Source organism: Metarhizium album, assembly GCF_000804445.1.
Source record: "Metarhizium album ARSEF 1941 chromosome Unknown scaffold_6, whole genome shotgun sequence".
NCBI lineage: Eukaryota > Fungi > Ascomycota > Sordariomycetes > Hypocreales > Clavicipitaceae > Metarhizium > Metarhizium album.
This window is the reverse complement of record NW_024467580.1, coordinates 350,332-369,343: the sequence shown is the minus strand read 5'-3', so window position 1 is coordinate 369,343 and position 19,012 is coordinate 350,332. Positions and strand designations below refer to the sequence as shown.

Sequence of the window (19,012 nt, the reverse complement as noted above, 5' to 3'; positions counted from 1 at the left end):
CCCCCAACGAGCTGTCAAGCACGAAAATGGCCACCAGGAACTTCGGCACAACCCAAAACCTGAGTCGGCAAAGCATGGCTCCGGGGTCAGGCAGCTCCGCGAAAAACAGACAATTGGTGAGCACCGCGCCTGACGGGACTGTACACCATCGGCACGGTGCCCGTAGCTGACACGGTTGGGGACCAGGCACAGCTCCAGTCGCAGCTTGCCCAGTTATCGACCAATTTATCGGATACTGAGAATCTGCTGCGCATGACGAGCGTGCAGGCCGAGGCGATGAGGGGCTTGGGGAGCTGGCACGGAGGGCTGTGAGTGGTACCACGCGGGCGAGCATGAATCGCATGGTGTGCTGATTTTGCTTTCAGGTTCATGGCTGCTAGTAAGGTTCTTGGGGAGGAAAGTGTGAAGGAAACGAGTTGACGGCTTGATGAGTCATGATGATGATGGTTATAGGTCATGGGAGCGCAGCGCTTTCAATGTTACTATTCTTTGCTCGTTGTACGCCGCATGGGCTTGGGTTCCTGTTTGTCCTGCGCGGTGTGATGCGGCCATTCTCCATGAGCGCCTCACGTTTCCGTGTTGGGATAGCAGAGCGCCAGTATGGTACAAGCAGCAGATGAAAAGGACTGCCGTCACGACCTTTCCCACGGCTGTGACGATATCCTCATCTGCCTTGACATAGATCCTAGGCCCCAGAGCTCAAGTGGCTTCTTCTCCTTCTGGGGCCACTCCGCCTTGTTCAGCGTCAACGACCTTCTGCTCCCCTGAACGGAGTGCCTTTCGCCTCTGCCGTGGTGCGTCGACGGGATACCTCTTTGAATTCCCACACGTCTTGCAAGCAATGACGAGAACATCGGCCCAGGGCTTGCGACCCCCTCTGCTGGGGTTCTCGATCGACGAATGGGACGTCTGTCCCTCCACCAGCAGCGTGTCGCAGAACTTGCAGATTGTCCTTTTAAGCGCTGGACTTTGTCGAATTTGTGCCTTCAAAGAAACGGCCCTCATGTCGGCGACTGCCTGGCGGGACACGTTGATGATGGCTTTGTGTTGCTTGTCGGTCTTTGTCGAAGCTCGGACCGGTGCGTCTGCCGTGGATGGACCATCTTGAACTGCGTTGGCGCAGCTCGTCAAATATTTCGCCGCCTGGTAGAGGTAGGACGCTCGAGAATAAATGATTCTATTCTGGACCCCTGCGGCCACTTTTGTCTTCGCTTTTGTCTTGGCCATTGTCGTATGGGCGGGCAGATGCTCCATGGTCGGCGTCCATAGGTCACAACTCGCACAGTGAGCCGGAGGCAGTCATCACGTGATTTCTATGCACAGACCAGTTCGCCTGCATGGCAGCAGAGCGACGAGCCACTCTTCTCTCCCTCGTCAGCCGCCTGGAGAGCCTTTCGAAACCTTTCCTTGTCAACACCGCCCGGAATTGGGACCTTTAATCTCGGTCATCTACCTCGTCTTTGCGACAAGTTCTTGTCTTCACTTCTATACTGTCAAGTCATAGACATCTAGAGGTCCTTTTCCCAACAGCCGGCCCGCGCAACGGCGTTCTGTTACTTTTTGCGCACAAGACCTGATCTCACCAGCAGACGGCTACAGCTCTCGAGGCTTCACACGCGCTCTCACACCACCCACAACACATCCGTCAGCATGTCTCACGAGGAGGATCTCATCGACTACTCTGATGAGGAAATCGGCGCCAACGAGACCGCCGCCGCCGGCACCAACGGCAAGAAGGGCGAACTCGCTGCGTCTACCGATGTCGACAAGAAGGGCAGTTATGTTGGTATTCACTCGACCGGCTTTCGCGACTTCCTGCTGAAGCCTGAGCTCCTCCGTGCTATCGGCGACTGTGGTTTCGAGCATCCATCGGAGGGTTAGTCCTGAACATCCTAATACCCTAAGTCATCAAATCCCCTCCCTCCAAAGTACAAAGCGTCCGTCCATCTTCGCAACGAAAACAAAATGCGCGCGCGCGGGTTTTCTACCCCGAAAACGAGAGTCACTGTCCTTGTTTTCCATGGACGTCATCTTGGGGACTTTGAAAAATGATCTTGTCAATTATGACTATGCATGGCCATCGATGAACTCGTCGCGGCCAGAAAGAGTGTATCCATCGTATGGTAGGAGCGAAACCGTCCTTCGACATTGGCTATTCTCATTCAAAGCAGCTTGAGCTGTGTGGGAAATTCTGGCAAAAAAAGAAAAAGGAGGGGTGGCATGGCTGAAAAGGCCCTTAGCATCCTACCAGCATGGGTATCGCGTCCATGTCCACGGCCAGCGGATGAAGGCTTTGTTATTGTCGCATTGCGGAGGCAAGCGAGGCATTCCGAATGTCCATGACGACCTCGACACGCCGCGCCTCGTTCCTGACGTGGTGCTTGTTCGTTTTGACGCCGCCCCTCATCGCTGCGACGGTGGACGGACGGGCGCTTTTGACGCATTGCATACATCATTCGTTTCTACTTGAAGAAAGCCCATTATCTAACATCCGCTCGATCGACAGTCCAACAAACCTGTATCCCTCAGGCCCTCCTCGGTGGTGACATCATTTGCCAAGCCAAATCCGGTCTGGGTAAGACGGCTGTCTTTGTCCTCGCCACCTTGCAGCAGGTCGAGCCCGTCAACGGAGAGGTTTCGGTTGTGGTTATGTGCCACACCCGTGAACTTGCCTACCAGATTCGTGATGAGTACAATCGATTCAGCAAGTACATGCCCGACATCAAGACCGGCGTGTTCTATGGTGGCACTCCCATCAAGACCGACATGGAGACCTTGAAGAACAAGGATACCTGCCCGCACATCATCGTTGGTACTCCGGGTCGTCTCAAGGCTCTCGTGCGCGACAAGGCTCTCCGTCTCGGCAGTGTTCGCATCTTTGTTCTTGACGAATGCGACAAGATGCTTGACCAGCCCGGTAAGGGTTCCCTTTCCAAGACGATGTCTTCGGACGACAGATACTGATGGAAGTAGACATGCGCACCGACGTTCAAGATGTCTTCCGTGCCACCCCTACCCAGAAGCAGGTCATGATGTTCTCTGCTACCTTGGCTAATGAGATCAAGCCCATTTGCAGGAAGTTCATGCAGAACCCTACTGAGCACTATGTCGATGAAGACACCAAGCTCACTCTGCACGGTCTTCAGCAGTATTACGTCAAGCTCGAAGAGAAGGAAAAGAACAGAAAACTGAACGAGCTTCTCGACGAGCTCCAATTCAATCAGGTCATCATCTTTGTCAAGAGCACCATTCGTGCCACCGAGCTTGACAAGCTGCTGCGCGAATGTAACTTCCCTTCGATTGCTGTACACTCTGGTGTGAGCCAGGAGGAGCGGTGGGCGCCCCCCCCCCTTTTTTTTTTTTTTTTGGCGTCTGGGACGCTGGACAACACGAATACATCTAACAATGGACAGTATCAAACGTTACAAGGAGTTCAAGGAGTTCAAGAAGAGAATTTGCGTTGCCACGGACGTTTTTGGCCGTGGGATTGACATTGAGCGTATCAACCTGGCCATCAACTACGATTTGCCGGCCGATGCTAGCTCGTACCTCCACCGCGTCGGTCGTGCGGGCCGTTTCGGTACCAAGGGCCTTGCCATTTCGTTTGTCAGCTCAGACCAGGACCAAGAGGTGCTCAAGGAGATTGAGAAGCGGTTCGAAGTTGCTCTGCCGTAAGTGTCAGCCCTTGTTTCTTGTCTTGGGAAAAGAAATCTCTGGGTGGACATTTGGTGCGCGTACATTGACTGATTGTTGTTAGTGAATTTCCCAAGGAGGGTGTCGATGCCAGCACCTACATGGCCTCGTAGGCTGGCGCAGTCTCGACGAGGCGTACTACGGATTGTGATGGTTGCGGCTGGCCAGGAAGAAGGGGATTGAACGCGAATGACGTCTCTCGCCTGGAAGCCATGAACAAAATTGGAAGTGATGTGTGTGTGCGGTCTCCAGTTTGCTTGTATTCAATATAGCCGACAGTCAACAGGGTTTGAATTTTGGTACATGATGTTGAGTACGTGGCTGGTTTTGCGGCGGATGAGTGAATGTGGTTCGAGTCTGGTGGGAACTGCGGCTCCTCCGAGGGCCGTGCCCCACCACAGGGCTACCCTATACAACCGGCCTGCTTCCTCGACTCGAGGTTGGGACTTTGGACCGAGTCCTGGATTCATGGTCGCTACTCCGTAGCATGTCGGCATTTGCCGTACCTTCACAGCCACTCGATCATGTTGGTACCCGCTTTCCCTGGCTGCGGCGGCGAAGCCGGGTCAACGCCAGCCAGCCGGGATATCTGCCTCTCTACGGAATACCGAGCAAGATGTAATGAGTCAGCGGTATCGGCGGGTGGGCCATCTTTCCACACGGGACAGGAATGGGTCGGGGTCGGGATGTGCCCAGGTCGACATGACGTGCTGGCCTCGTGACCCGTACCGCCGGACCTGGCTGGAGTTGACTCATGCGATGCTGATGCAAAAAACAGGACTGGGCCGAGGGGCATGGACGGACAGGCCACAGGCAAGGGGAACTAAACCAAACTAAACCAACCTTACGGGCGGTTAGTGAAGAAGAGGGCCTGAAACGAAGTCGACAGCCCTCCGGGCCAGGGCAGGGGTTTTTCTTCTCGCGCGTGATTTTGGGCCGCGGACGAGGCCGGCCGATATTTGGAGTTCTTGATGCGCTTGCGCCGCTACGGGAGGCTTTGCTGAAGCGCAAAACTGGCTCATCGTCAAGAGAAAAAAAGCGACAGGGGGTGATCCCAAGCGCCTCGCCTCTTCCCTTCCAGTTGGCCTTGCCGCGACCAAGTCAAGTGGAGATGGCTGCCTCTCTGCCCAATGACACTCTGTGACGGACCATGTTCCCGTAATGAGATTGAAGGATAATCGAGAGTGGGTGAAGTCACCGAGGTGTGTCGAATTTGCGGAGCGCATCCGTCGTATCATCCCATCCCATCGCACGCGGCCATGGAGTGATACCCTCGACACCACACCATGTGCTGCCACACTTTTCGTGCCCAGTGGCAAGGGGTACGGAGTACGAGGCAGCATCTTCTCGCTTTCCAACATGGCGAACCCTTTTGTTTCGGATCCCACGTCCTTGCATGCCTGCCCGTCGTTTCACCCGCAGTGCGGACTCCGGAGCAGGGAGGAATTCTGCAGACGACTTCTTTCTGCTTTTGATGTTTTTCGATTTACTCCATTTGGTATTTTGAAAGGGGGGAGATGCTGGTCGTACAATTTAAGCGATGATACTCTTCTTCCCTGTACGTGTGAAACAGGACTAAACCTGGAGGCAACTTCCCTCGAAATCATCAGCGTTGGATGGACTTCTGCATGATGATTCATCTTGCACAGGGTGAGCTTCGAGGGAGACGGCTAGCAACAGCCTGACCATTGATAGGAGGGGCGTCCGGCGGAGCAGAGAGGACACGAGAAGCAGTTCAATGTTTGCTTGCTGATGGACGGTCATGGATCCCATCGTGGAGGATTCTATGCACTCGGCTGCTTTGGGACGCCTTGCTCAGCCTGAGGCATCAAGGCACAGAGGACGGAACACGGAACGCGGAGCCCGGAGTTACTACTCCGGACTTCCAGGCAGGTAAGGGCCTCTTTTCTGTGCACTCTTGCACGCTCATCGTTAAAGTAGAAAGTAGGCCCTGTGCAGTTTCTTTCACTCGAGCTGGATAAAACACTGAACGACAACGCGCGGGTACTAGTACTATCGTGTGTCGTTGTTGCGTCTGGTTCGCGAGAGTACTCCGTAGCAGTGGTGCGTACGACAAGACACCACCTCTGATAACTAGCCGCTAAGCGCCTACGACCACTTCTTTCGAATGCAGAGACAGGGCTTGGTGCCTAGATTCGCCACACGAACTGTCGATGCTAGCAACATGCGAAAAAGGCATCTCGCTGCAGCGCTCTCTCGCCTCGACCAGCAGGCATCATCCTCGGGCGGTGACTTTTGCAGGTCAAGAGGCTTCCACAGTGGCGAGTGCGGCGCCTTTTGGATTCGACGCGACCAGACCTTGCCCTGCTGCTCTGACCGACTTGTTGAAGCGTTAAAATTCGACGTGAAGTGCCACGACCCCTGAGACACCACCTGACACCGACGTATCCGGCCGGAAGAGGCCCGACTGGAAGCTTTGCCTCGTGCCGGAATTCGCTATACGGGAGAAGAAAAAAATAAAATAAAAGCCCAGCTGTGACAGTGACTGGCTACGAAATTTGACTGATGGTGAACGAGGCTGTGTGATGCGAGTTGACTCCTGTACCTATTCCCCCCTTCGTAGTTGTAATAGCAGCAGTTTGCCGTGCTGGGAGGCTGTGAAACCGTAACTGCAGCAAACGAATGTCTCTGACTGATGGCCGCCACTCCGTTCCGTCAACGGCATGAATGTACTGGCTGGAAAATCAATCAGTGGCAAGTGGCTACAATATTCTTGCCCCTCGCCCCTCATTATCATCCCTTGGCTTCTTGGCTTCTGCGGTGGAGTGGAGTGAGATCACCGGTATCGTAATATGCCGTGTTTCCTAATAACGGGCTGTGACTCTATTGCGGAGGCACTGAGGCAGCAACCGGAAATGGAAGCATCGCCAGCCTCAGAGGCATGGAAGATTCGTTCCTATAGCCCTCCACGGGAGTGGCTACTAATAAGGCCTGCCATACTCCGCATAACTTGCCTGATTTTGCCCTGATGACATGTGTATCGCAGTAATGTCACGTCTCGCCCATGCAGCTGTGGACTATGCGGCTTGCCCTCGGGTCACGTCGGTCGACTCGGTCTGAACATTAGCAAGACCCAATAGTACAACGAGTGCAGTGCGTGGATGAGTCAAAGACACATTTCACTGCCGAATACACTCACTCTGTACGGCGTGCGGAGTACAATGCCTGCAATGTGTCTGCTTACTGGCTGAAGAGTTGCTGGACAGACTTCCTCACCGGAAACTGCTGTGCTTCTGAAGCAGGCTATTTGTTGTAGATTGAGGCCTGACACCATGTCTGCTTTGCAACGCTCGGCTTGAAACGGAGTTCGCATCATCAGCACCAAACACGGTGAACAAGAGTATGACATGGAAAAGACCCTTGACCCAGCCGTTTGAGCCTGGCAACCTCGTCAGTTGGCAGTGCAGCCTTTGACCCGTGAAATAAAGTGCCTGGAGAGCCTCACCTCGCGACCATATTCTGAAGACGTGGCTTGGCTTGCGACTGCGGACGTGACGGATATCTCCAGCAAGTAACTACTCCGTGCGGAGCAATGCAAGCGAGCCCAAGGCAAGGTTGCGGAACACACAGGTCAAGACGGAATAAACAGATGGATTTGAGCCTGGCTGCATCGAGCGCGACAATCTGGCAGCCACAGAAGAGAAGAGTCATAGCCATGGCCTTAGGAACGCCACATTTGCCGCTGCCCATCCATCAGGTTGTGTCGTCCACCACACAACTTCCATGTTATAGCCTTGGCAATGGCACTGACGGGCAGATGAGAAAGGAGCCAATCTGCCAGTCTGCGTTTGGACATTGCCGTGGTTTGTTTGGTGAGGGCGAAAAGACCTCGCCGCCACCCCAACAGCAAGAGGAGCACCCGGAGCAGTAACAGGGGTTTGAAATGCGGCGGCCGAACTGCACGACGGGCTCGAAGTGGGCGATGTGCTGCTAAGTGCGCCCGCTGGACGGCGGACGAGGTGGATGGGATGGATTGAAGTCAATCACGTCCAGACGTCAGTCATGACTGATGGCACTGCACTGACCGAGCGCAGCGGGTGCAGCGAGGAGCGGGCAGGCAGCGGGCAGGCAGCGGGGGGGTGGGAGGCGAGGGCAGTCCTCCCAAGGGGTGGCCGGCGACCAGTATTTTGGGAGTGGCTGATCCAATCAGCGATTCGCAGAAAGCAGATTGGCCAGCTGCGGCCAGTGAGAAGGCGGTAGTGGATACGCGGAGGGGCCACTGATTGGATAGACCAACACACGGGGCACTCCGTACTCCGTCATAGTTCACGCGCGCGCGAGGTACATGTGCGCCGGGGGAAGATGGGGCTAGATGCACCCAGTACTAGTACGTACTCGAGACGCGGCAGACCTTGGTTCCGAACACGCCCATGATGGTGGGCTCGCTCAGTCGTACCGAATACTCAGTGTGCGCTCCTTGCCAGTACGGAGACGGAGTACCCAGCACCTGGCTGCCGTGCGGGTGGCGTCCTTTCTGCGTGCGTGCGCGCGCGGCCTCCACAGCAGGCAGGCAGCGCTTCCCCCCTTGGTGCTCACTGCTCTAATTTCTGGCCGTTCGTCCAGAGACCGGGCAGTCGGTCGACGTGACGGCCAAGGAGAGGCCATTTCGCCTGACCGTGGATTCAAAACCACTGGCCCTCGCATCGGCTCTCTGTTTTCTTTCCCCTTCGAACCTCAATCTCGACGCCAAGATGCAGTTCAACTACGCCTTGTAAACGTTGCCAGCGTTTCTCGGCAGTCTGCTTTGGTTCATCTCCACTCCACGGCGCACTCTAGTTTGATTTCTGGGATTTTTATTCTTATTCTTGTACTATTTGTTCTTTTCCTTCCCACCGGCGCAGTCGCCAGTGCACCTCGTCAACACCAGACACCAGACACCAGAAGACTGGACACCAGCACCGACCTCGTCTCTCTTTGCTCGCAGCGGCATTCACTTGCACCTTGCGGGCATTTCCCCAGAGGGACGACCGAGAAAGGAAAAAATAAAGAATAAAAAAAAAAGGCAAACGGCACCACAGACCAAGCAGCACGCATCGCACGCGCAACGCAGAGATCCCGTCGAGTCCATCGCCGGCGACGAAGAATCCGTCTGTCGTGTTCTTTGTGTGTTGCTCGACTCGCTCTCACTTACTGAGCCTTTTTTAATCGCAGCTGTGTCATTCGACCCTGACGCAACCGCCCAACCAACCCTCGGTCTGCTTTTAGTTCAGCAGCACCGACCAAAGCAAAAACCCTGTCCGTCGTCTTCGCCACATCTTGGCCGAGGCGTTGCCATCGGTCGTTTTTTTTTGGAGGGCCCCCGTCTCTCCAGTCACTGCCTCGCCGCTCCGAAGTCGCCAAGCCCCTTCTCGTTGGCTGCCACTTGGCCCGCGCGGCAAGACTCGGTCGCCACCGCGCTCAGTCACCTGGCTCACCTTGGGACACCGTGGAAACGCTCGCAAGTCAGATCGAGTCACACAAAGCATCCGACCACCCGACCACCCTCTCACTCGCCCTCACCCCGTCCCATCCCACTCCCACTGAATCCCCACTCCACTTTCGCCTTCGCCTCGAGGGGCCGTCACGGGCTCTGACGCCGTTGTCACTGCTCGCTCTCTCCGGTGGCCTCGCCTCCCAGGCTCCGTCGAAGGAGTCACATCGCCGGCACCGTCTTGGATAAATACGCTATTCCAGGCGCACTCATACACGTCTTTGAGCCGCATCGCTTGCATCACCCATTCACTGTTCCTGCATTGCGTCCACCCGCACCCCGAATCGTGACGACCCCTGCACTACCTTTTCGTCGTCACCGGACACGGTCGAGTCCATCTTCCGCAAACCCTCCTCTGCCGTTTCTTATTTGCCGATGGTAGTCACTTTTTGAAGCTCCCATCCCCGTCACCGCCGACTTGTCCGTAGGAGCATTTGTCGCAATGCCTCTTGCAAGTTATATTCCCACTCCAGTCGCCGTTACCGCTTCGTCTACCGGTCTGATCCTCGTTGTAAAGTCGGCTGTTGCCACCAGTGTGTGAACCGCCGCTTCTTTGCGCTCCGGATTTCGGCTCCCACAAACAGCTAGCAGATGCTGCTTTCTTGGACCCAGCCTTACTCGACCACGGTATATCTCGAATTGCTTCACGGTCACCTACCGGCATATCGGTTGACTTTGGCCTGACGGCGACTGGAACCTCGACAGACAACGGCTTAATGCGATACTGATCCAAGCCATTCATTCCACCACCCCTGCACCACCCACGAGCCAAGATGAGGTACCACGCAGATAAGCCCGCCTTCGTCGCCTCTACCTCTCAATATGCGCCTTATAGCTCTGCCATGAGTTCTGCGGCCTCTGTCTCTACAACATCTGTATGGTCCGACGCCGCCTCCCAATCATCCGACGACACCTCCATCTCGGCCAGTACCTCTGATTCCGACTCGGCCGACGCCTTCTGTCGCTCCAAACACGCCGCTACACCTGCTCAAACTTTTGCTAGTCACCGCAGCTCATCCCACCAGCCTGATGTCGAGGCTGTGCCACCCGAGTTGCGACAGAATCCTAGACGCACCACCTCTGCATGCCGCACGGGCCGAGGAGGCTGCCCCCCTGCTCTAGTGCGGCAGTCGGACCGCAAGGTCAATTTTGTCGACAACCTAGTCGGTAGGTGGCAACTATTTGCCTCTTGTCCTGTTTATCCAATGCTTAGCCTTTTCTCGCAGATTCTTCCACCCAGATCGTAGAAGCGATCTGGCCCCTGTCCTCGGTCGTATGCCGTAGCGAACTCGGCAGCAAAGTCGTCTTGCCTCTGCGCACTTTCATCCAAGAAACTCTGCGGCGCTCACGTACCAGCTACTCCACACTACAAGTGGCCCTGTATTATCTTATTCTTATCAAGCCGCACGTTCCAAAGCACAACTTTACTACCGAACAGCCCGTCGATAGACACGCGGATCGGGCTCTCCAGTGTGGTCGTCGCATGTTTCTCGCAGCTCTTATACTTGCCTCGAAGTATCTCCAGGACCGCAACTACTCGGCTCGTGCCTGGAGCAAGATTTCTGGGCTCAACACTCTGGAAATTAATCAGAACGAGATCGCCTTCCTCGTGGCCGTCAAATGGAGGTTGCACATCACGGATGAGGTTTTTCGGCGCTGGACTGAGATTGTCCTGAAGTACACGCCACCTCCTTCACCCCCCTCGCCTGGCGCCGTCTCTCATGCGTACGCTCGGCAGTCTGCCGACTGGAAGCAGCTCATTTTGAAGCTTGAGCCCGAACTCGCGAACATCGACGGGCTCGTTTCCACCACATCCGCCAGCGCCACGGCTGGTGACTTGTGTACGCTCTCCCCCCGAAGCATTCTCAACCACCCCCAGGAAACCCGCAGCAGCCCAGCCGTTGTTCTCGACAACTTGAATACAAGCTCGACCCCGACTACAAAGTTGCCCATTGTGCCGGCCGTTATGGAGTCCTCATCCAGCTGTGTCTTTACTCCTGGCCGACTGGCTCCAGCCCTGACTCTCTTGCCCACTCCACGCCTTACACCGCAGATCAGCGGATTCTGCACTCCTGCAGTGAGTGCCGCATCCCATCTTCTGGGCAAAAGCAACGCAATGGGTCTTGCCATGGCCCACGTCAGCACGTTCAACACCACACATACAACTCTGGATCGCTTCTCCTGCTCTGTCACCTCTTCGCCTCAAGGATACTGTCCCGCCCGTCGGTCCTCTCTCGCCAACTCGGTGTCCACCGCCTCGTCCCCCGACTCCATGGTATCGGATTCATCAGGGTCTTCTCGCTCGTCGTCCGTCTCCTCCGCTTCCAGCCTTGCTAGCGCGACCCTCTACAACAGCATTAGCCGTTGCAGTGTGCCGTCGCGATTCCGGTGTGCGAAGCTCTGGAATGACCGGGTGAGCTTGAGACCTTCTTTCCCCTCTGTTCCCGAGGATTACGATGAACACTGCCTGGCAGCCTCACCTGAGTCGTGCACCGACCCAGAGACGGCCAAACTCGGTGATTTATGTCTCGACACTCCCCTGGCGAGACGTGAGCGAGGGCTCGGCGAAATGGCCCGTGATCCTGCATCGGATGCCGCAAGGGCTTTACAGGATCTTCACAATCACAACGTGTCTGCGGACGCTACGCCCACAGCCATAGCTGGTTCCAAGCGAAATCGCGCACCTTCCATTGAAGATGCTCTGCAGGAGAACGTCCGCGATATCCTTAGACGCCAGTATGAGTCCCCTGACCCGTGGACCCCCCATTGTGTGAACTCCCGTGCAGTTGCTTCGGAGTCTCGCCTACAAGTTCCCGTCCATCCCAACTTCGGCCGTGACACAAAGCGAGTGTGCTGCTCTGCAGAAGCTGCCACTGGCTATCAGAATGCTAGCATTCACCCTGCTATCAGCCTACGACGACCTGGCATATGGGACGGTATCCTTAACTGAGATGCACAAGCAGTCACGAGCATTCGTACCACGCCAACAACATCCTAAACCGATTGGACACCAAGGCCAGAATCCATAACAGCCTACATGCAAAGTCGAACACGGTCTGGCCAGTAACATGCAGACTTGCTTCTGATATCTTTCTTGCCAATTTTTTTAATATATCGTCGGCTTCCTTTAATACCCTGGAGGGGGCTGGAGTCATTTGTCAATGGGAGCTTTCTGATGCCATAAATCCTTGGGCGTCTCTTTGTTTGTAGAACAGGTGGATGGCGTCCGGGGACATTGGCTGAGAAACGCGATAATATATCATCCCAGGAACGGCGCACTGATGGGGGAACAGAGGCGAGGGTTCAGTGATTTTCGTTTTTGTCGAGTTGTGAAGCGATGAGCAAGACGGGCAGAGAGGAGGCATGTCGACAAACGACGAACGTGGCCTTGTACGACTAGAAGACTCATGCACGCATCTTGGTTTGTTTGCAATTTTCATTTAATGTATTTCGGAGAATATAGTCAAGGGCACCTCTACGGCGATTTCTTCAAGCACGGGACGCCAGCACATATGCCAAACACGAAAGGGAGAGCACGATCAGTGTGCGGACAGCTACAGCCATTTGCACCTTGGAGCATGCTTGACGACCGCCAAATAGGTGCTCAAAGTTGCCTCGCACACGTTTGCAAAACAAATCAAGAAGACAAGTTCAACATGAACTTGACGGCTCTTGGGGAAGAAGGGAAAATACAAAAAAAAAAAGGGTACCGCATGTACCCAATAAGACCCCCACTCGACCTCCTCGACAGGCGGTTGCCCCCGAGGTTAATGTACGGACCGGGACACGAAGGAGAAGAGCATTGTGGAAATCCAAGGTTTAGGAGCCAGAAGCTGTTCTCGATCGAGGAGAGCGATGATGCTATGGCGAAATCTAATAGCTAGCTTGGAAGAGTCCTCGAAGATAGTGGGCACTTCGCGAGCCGCGGGGGCCTGCTTTGCCACCTTTTGTTTTGAGATTGGTAAATGAGGCGCTTCCCCAGGCAAGCGGAGGAGAGCCAAAAAGAGAAAAGTCCAAGGAAAGCTGACCTGCCCGGCTGAAGTGACTGTCTTGTCTCCCTGGTTGATTATTGACGTGTACGATTGAGATTGCTTGTGCAACAGGAGGAGGCTTAGCTTTGCAGCTGATTCGACGTGTGGTGGCGACGTGGACGAGTTGAAGCAAGCGAGTTTGGGAGCATCATCCATCATCCGACTCCCAAGTCGCACCACCACAACAAGAAAAACGCCGAGAGGGGCCAAGACGCGAGCCTGAGCCTGAGCCTGAGCCTGGCCTTTGCGGCAGCTGTTGATGCCTGGACGGCGCTGATCCCGTGAGCATAAGTCTACGCGTCCGCGACCAATGTTATGTTCCGCTGCTCCGCGTGAGTCATTGGGTCATGGCGTTTTGCCTTGGCCTTGTTCACGTCGACGGAGCTTGCCGCATTGGGCAAAAGGCGGGTTCATGTGAGTGGTTCGTGTCAGCGGAGATCCGGAGATGCGACGATCCAATGAAATGAGCGCACGCCATGTGGCGCCGCGACTTTTCAGCTCGACTCGAGCATTACCATTCATTACTGGTGAGAAGTGGCAATTACCACCGGCCGACATCACTTTGGGTGGAGGAGGACGAGGACGGAGGACGGAGGACGGAGAACGGATTGCCTGGTTTCGAAAGCGGCGCTGGTGCGTGAGATATCAGCGGCGTGGCGGGCGGCACAGGCCCAGGGGCCAGGGGCCAGGGCCCAGGGGTACAGTTCACGATGGAAGTGACACGAGTCGCTGCGAACAGTGGTGACTTGCGTCGTCGAGGTAAGCATGCCATGAACCATGGACGTGAAGATTCCTGTTCGCTTTGGACATCCTTGCCCGGACAGTTGGCCATGCGCCACGTGGTGTCTGGCGTGGAAACGACGTGAAATGTACTCCCCGTTCGTCATCCCGACCTGAACGAGCGGGCTTCCCAGGCGTACAGCCAGCAAGATCATCGTCATCATGATGGAATTTCTGGCGAGATTTTGCCATCAGCCAGAGGTGACTGCCACTCGGTGTATTGCTGTGAATCTAGGTTTGCTGGACGAGGACATTTGTAGACCCAATGTCTCTCATGCAGCAGTTTGACAACCTTGTAGATAGCCGGACCCCTTGGCTTATGCGCTGGAGCGTGTCCCGGCAGCTTCCATCTTGACGCTTCTCGCCGAGTGTACACAACTGCACTCTAGTTCAGTCCGTCACCACGGACCATGGCTTGCGTGCTCGGCTCGTCTGGCCTGCTGGGCTCTGCGGACGAGTGACGAGTGACCCGTGTGTTGATCGGTGCGCAAATAGCAAAACACACCTGGCAAAGTAAGCAGTCGCACATCCTCAGCCGTCAATAATTGAAGAAATTTCAAAGCCCGTTTCGTTGCTTACTCGTGCGTTTGTCCGTCCCGGCCCCTGGCCCTGGCCCTGGCCGTGCCGGTCACGTCGGCGAGTTGTCTTGTCTGTGGCGGCTGACCAAGCTGAACGCTGGCCGAGTCGAGACTCCGTCCGTCAAGCGGGCATGTGATGGTATTGCGGAAGCTGCATAAACACGTCGAGGGTGCTCCGTATCCGTCGGAGAATGCCCCTGCTGGCGGGCTCGTCGCCCCCCCACGCGAGACGTCTGTCGAGACTGACGAGGTGCTTCCGCACGATGTCCTCTGGCAGGTCCAGGAATACCCAGTTGCCGATGAGGCAGTTGATGATGAGCGGGTCAGGCTCTTCTGCATTGATGACGGCATTTTCGAGACATGCCACCTTTGTCTCCCAGGGCACCGGAACTGGATTCCGACTCTCGGCGCCCATTTGGAGGCCGCCACGGGCAAGCCAAAACAGGCGTCGTTTCTTTTCGTCGTCCCACGGGCCCGTAACTAGATCGACGGGCAGGCGGGTCATGGGGTGAAGGTCGTGTGTGCCCCAGCTCATGGACTCGGTTTTGAATGCCGGCCAGGCGAGCGCTCGCCTGTAGTCTGCCTCGAAGCAGTCACGGGCATTGAAGTGCGAGAACCCACCCTGATGGTCGTGGTTCAAGTGATGGCTGCCGGCTTCAACTTCAAATGGTACGCTGTGTTGATACCATCTGTCTCGAGCATATCTGTCTGACCAGGCTTGTTGGGCCTGAAGAATGAAGTCGATATCCACCCAGGGGAGCTCGAGCATCGCGGACTGGCAACGGTTAGATGCCATGTGCGCTCAACAAGAAAAGATGGCACAGGCCCAATTGCATTCTGCGCTTTCTCACCTGGAACACGGCATCGCCGCCAAACGACGGCCCGTCCTCCTCTTGTATTCTCGGCCCGTGCCATTGCGTCTTGGGAACGCCAAACCACTGGTCCCAGGTGTCGTGGAAAGCCACCATGAATAGTCGCAGAAGCGTAGCTCTTCCAGAGAGTTTGGCACCAATCAGGTGACTTGATCGAGGGAGCGAGAGGCTTTCCGAGTACAAAAGTATGGTTTCCAGCAGCTCGGCAGGCAGAGACTCTAGGACTGTGTGATGTCGAGACAAGCGGCTGGCGCGGACAGAAGCAAGCGATCTCTTCATCTTTCCTGGAGTGCCGTCCGCAGCAGCGACGGAAACTGGGATAGGCGGCGGTTCACGCTTTCGTTTGCCCCTTATGCGGACGGGAGTTGGACGCATGTCGCGCAGATTGTCGTCTCGAGAGCAGATACTCCTCCGCGGTCTGCCCCTCGCGAAGTCGGCATTTGTAACGACATGCCCGAATCCAGGGCTTGACGACTGGAAGAGGCCCTGTCGCGACACTCTGTACTCGGCCTTGGAACGAAGATTGGTGTAAAGGCCAATTCAATCGAGGTTGAGGTTGCGAGATGACGACGATGCGGTTCTGGGTGCTGAGCATGTACAATTAATAAGAAATAAGACAGTTTTGAGTGGATCGGCAGTTGGCCGCCCCACCTAAAAAAAAACCAACGAGTAAAAAAAGAGAAAAGAAGAAAAAAGAAAATAAAAATAAAAATAAAAAGTGCCAAAGGAACGAACCCCTGCCGTCCAGCCAGTCACAAAATGCGCGACGCGCGCTAAGCCCGTCTGGTGCATTTTCATTTGTACGAGGTAAATTTCCACCAAGCCTCGATATTTCTTCCACCTGGACGAGGACGATCAACATCACGATAGATCCTGAGACGGCGAGCCCTTGCCGCTATCGTCGCGTCTGATGCTGGACACGTGGAACTCTGCATCAAGTTGTTGCTTTACCGGCTCGCGATGCAGCCAGCTCTGCGATTGCCTGTGCCGTCCCGCAGCCTCCTTCGCTTCCTGAAGTCGCAGTCCAATGTCGCTTTCTTGGCCCCCAGCAGCGCAAACAGCTTGGTAGCTGCCGGCAGTCGACTTTGTCGACGAGGCAGAACGCCAGAAGGTCTGAACTCTGTGGGCGTCAGATCACCGACGACGTCGAGGGGCCAGCGCCATGTCGGCTCCCGTCTCTGTGCAGTCACGTATCCTTGTCGAGACGCACCGCCGGCAAAATTGGCCAAGCTGGGATTTTGCACCACGGCAGCGAGGCGCGAGTTGTTCGAGCCGAAGCCAGACAGCGAACCAACGTGGCAGCAGAAGCTTTGGGGGAAGAGCGTTCAAAAGGGACCCAAGTTGCTCAAACCAGACGACCTCCCAGCCCCCGACGAGTTTGAGCACGGCTCGTCCATGTTCACCAATCGCCGGACTTTGGCAGCCAAGGCAGCTCTGGAGCCTCGTCTACGATGTACCGAAGTCGACGAGAACGGCAAGGTCATCCTCGTGGATGGGGAGTTTAAGAAGACGGAGCTAATTGCAAAGGTAAGGCAACGACGACACTCGACCTCCCTCCAAGGCGCATTGGTGATGTAATGACGAGGGGCTGAAATAAAAAAACCACAGTTTGGGCTTAACCCCCGAGATCTTCGAAAAATCGACTCCTCCAACCTGCCGCACATCCTCATCCGACCCTCGGCTATTCTCCTCAATCTTTTGCACTTGAAGGTTCTAATCAAGCACGATCGGGTCCTCCTCTTCGACGTATACGGGTCAAAGACATCCTATCCGCAGTCCGCATTCATGTATGACTTGCAGGGGAAATTACAGCAAAAGACGACGCAAGGCGCCAGCAGCAGCCTTCCCTACGAGTTCCGTGCCCTAGAAGCCGTGCTGACGTCGGTGACGTCGGAAATGGAAGCCGATTTCGAGGCGGTGCGAGAGCCGGTGATGCGCATCCTCAGCGAACTGGAGGACGACATCGACCGAGACAAGCTGCGGATACTCCTCATCTTGTCGAAGCGAGTGAGCACGTTTGAGCAAAAGGCCAAGCTGGTCCGAGACGCTATCGAGGAGCTCCTCGAGGCGGACGACGATCTGGCGGCCATGTATTTGACGGAGAAGACGCACGATTTGTACAGGGGCCTGGACGATCACACCGAGGTGGAAATGCTGCTCGAGTCGTACCACAAGCTGACGGATGAAATCGTGCAAGAGGCGGGCAACCTGGTGTCTGGAATCAGGAACACGGAGGAGATGTAAGTGGCACACGAGGACCGGGGCAGAGAGACATTGCTAAAACAAGCCTGCAGCGTTCGTGCCATTCTTGACGCCAACCGCAACTCGCTCATGTTGCTGGACCTCAAGTTCAGCGTTGGGACCCTCGGACTCGCCATGGGCACCTTCCTGGCCGGCCTGTACGGCATGAACTTGGAGAACTTCATCGAGGAAACAAACTGGGGCTTCGGGGCCGTGACGGGCATGTCGACGTTGGCGTCCATCATGGTGTGCGGGTACGGCCTGATCAAGCTGCGCAAGGTGCAGCGCATCAAGATGATGCGCAACGAGCGGCCGCACGTTCCTCGCAGCAGCCAGTACCCGTACCAATACCAGTACCACGACGACAGCGCACTCGGTCTTCTCGACTCTAGAAACAGAGAGATGCTCCGTCGGGCGCACATGCAGAAGGCCATGGCGGCGCGGAGAAGCTGGCTTCCGTTCTGGAAGGCCTAGATTACGTACGACCGCACAGGCATGTAGATGGCGTTGGATGGGGTTCTGATTTTTCTTCTTTTCGGGCCTTGCTTACGGGGAGGCAAACTATATATTGTGTAGGTTATTCTGTTGAAACGATTGCGCCTCTCACCTCTGCTGCTGGAGTCGGTGTATTGGGAAGTGGGATGGATACCCGCAAGTTTGTGCAGGATGACTTGGCACAAGCCCGAATTTCTAGAACATGTCCCGGTAGTAATACATCCTGCTACTACGTAACTACATGTCGAAGGGTTGGGTGACGGGCGTGAGAGAGAGAGCGGAGAGAGAGAGCGGCCACGTCTGACGACTTGCAACCGCCCACTTGCAGCAGGCCAGGAGCCTCTGGGGCAGGGACGAGGGACGACCGTCAGCGTCTACAGCGAGCGACGGGTTACGTGGCTTCACTGATCGAGACGGGGAGGCGGTCACGACCACGACCACGACCACGATCAGCTCGTCTCGGCACTCGAGAAACGGGGGGCGCTGACGTCATCCCCTGCGCCGATCTCCGTCTCCCCGGGGCGCTGCCAAACGGGCAGGGCACGTTAGTTTGCATCCGGCGCTTGTCTCGAAAGCGAAAGAGGCCAACCACCCGTGCAGTTGCATGCATGCCACGGGTCGCTGCCGGCCGCAACGGGCTCGAGATGGGAAAATGGAAAGTCTCGGGCGTCATTGCTGGTCTGCGCCTCCCAAAACAAGCTTCTTGGCGTCGACCCCGCACGCTGAGTGGCCAGCCACTGCCCCTTTGGACGCCTGTTTGGGCGACCGCCGGAGCGAATGCGCCGGCTCCGAAGCAGGACCAGAAAGGATGAAAACACGGCGGAAAGTCGA

General features: G+C 55.8%; 5 protein-coding genes across 5 annotated transcripts; 3 read left to right on the top strand and 2 right to left on the bottom strand.

The window, feature by feature from the left end:
* Positions 1-699: 699 nt before the first annotated feature.
* On the bottom strand, positions 700-1,227 carry MAM_03239 (RNAse P Rpr2/Rpp21 subunit domain-containing protein; the record flags this gene model as incomplete). The annotated part of the gene is made up of 1 exon (XM_040822038.1): positions 700-1,227. One exon carries the CDS (start codon positions 1,225-1,227, stop codon positions 700-702), a length of 528 nt encoding a protein of 175 aa, XP_040679843.1.
* Positions 1,228-1,650: 423 nt separating this feature from the next.
* MAM_03238 (ATP-dependent RNA helicase) lies at positions 1,651-3,806 on the top strand (the record flags this gene model as incomplete). Its single annotated transcript, XM_040822037.1, has 5 exons — positions 1,651-1,876; positions 2,507-2,917; positions 2,974-3,334; positions 3,414-3,671; positions 3,758-3,806. The coding sequence occupies 5 exons, from the start codon at positions 1,651-1,653 to the stop codon at positions 3,804-3,806; spliced, it is 1,305 nt and encodes a 434-aa protein (XP_040679842.1).
* A 6,151-nt stretch (positions 3,807-9,957) lies between these two features.
* On the top strand, positions 9,958-12,134 carry MAM_03237 (G1/S-specific cyclin Pcl5; the record flags this gene model as incomplete). Its single annotated transcript, XM_040822036.1, has 2 exons — positions 9,958-10,351; positions 10,411-12,134. The coding sequence occupies 2 exons, from the start codon at positions 9,958-9,960 to the stop codon at positions 12,132-12,134; spliced, it is 2,118 nt and encodes a 705-aa protein (XP_040679841.1).
* A 2,560-nt stretch (positions 12,135-14,694) lies between these two features.
* On the bottom strand, positions 14,695-15,820 carry MAM_03236 (uncharacterized protein; the record flags this gene model as incomplete). Its single annotated transcript, XM_040822035.1, has 2 exons — positions 14,695-15,348; positions 15,425-15,820. 2 exons carry the CDS (start codon positions 15,818-15,820, stop codon positions 14,695-14,697), a joined length of 1,050 nt encoding a protein of 349 aa, XP_040679840.1.
* Positions 15,821-16,405: 585 nt separating this feature from the next.
* Positions 16,406-18,160, top strand: MAM_03235 (inner membrane magnesium transporter MRS2 precursor; the record flags this gene model as incomplete). The annotated part of the gene is made up of 3 exons (XM_040822034.1): positions 16,406-16,972; positions 17,054-17,685; positions 17,740-18,160. 3 exons carry the CDS (start codon positions 16,406-16,408, stop codon positions 18,158-18,160), a joined length of 1,620 nt encoding a protein of 539 aa, XP_040679839.1.
* Between the last annotated feature and the right edge of the window lie 852 nt (positions 18,161-19,012).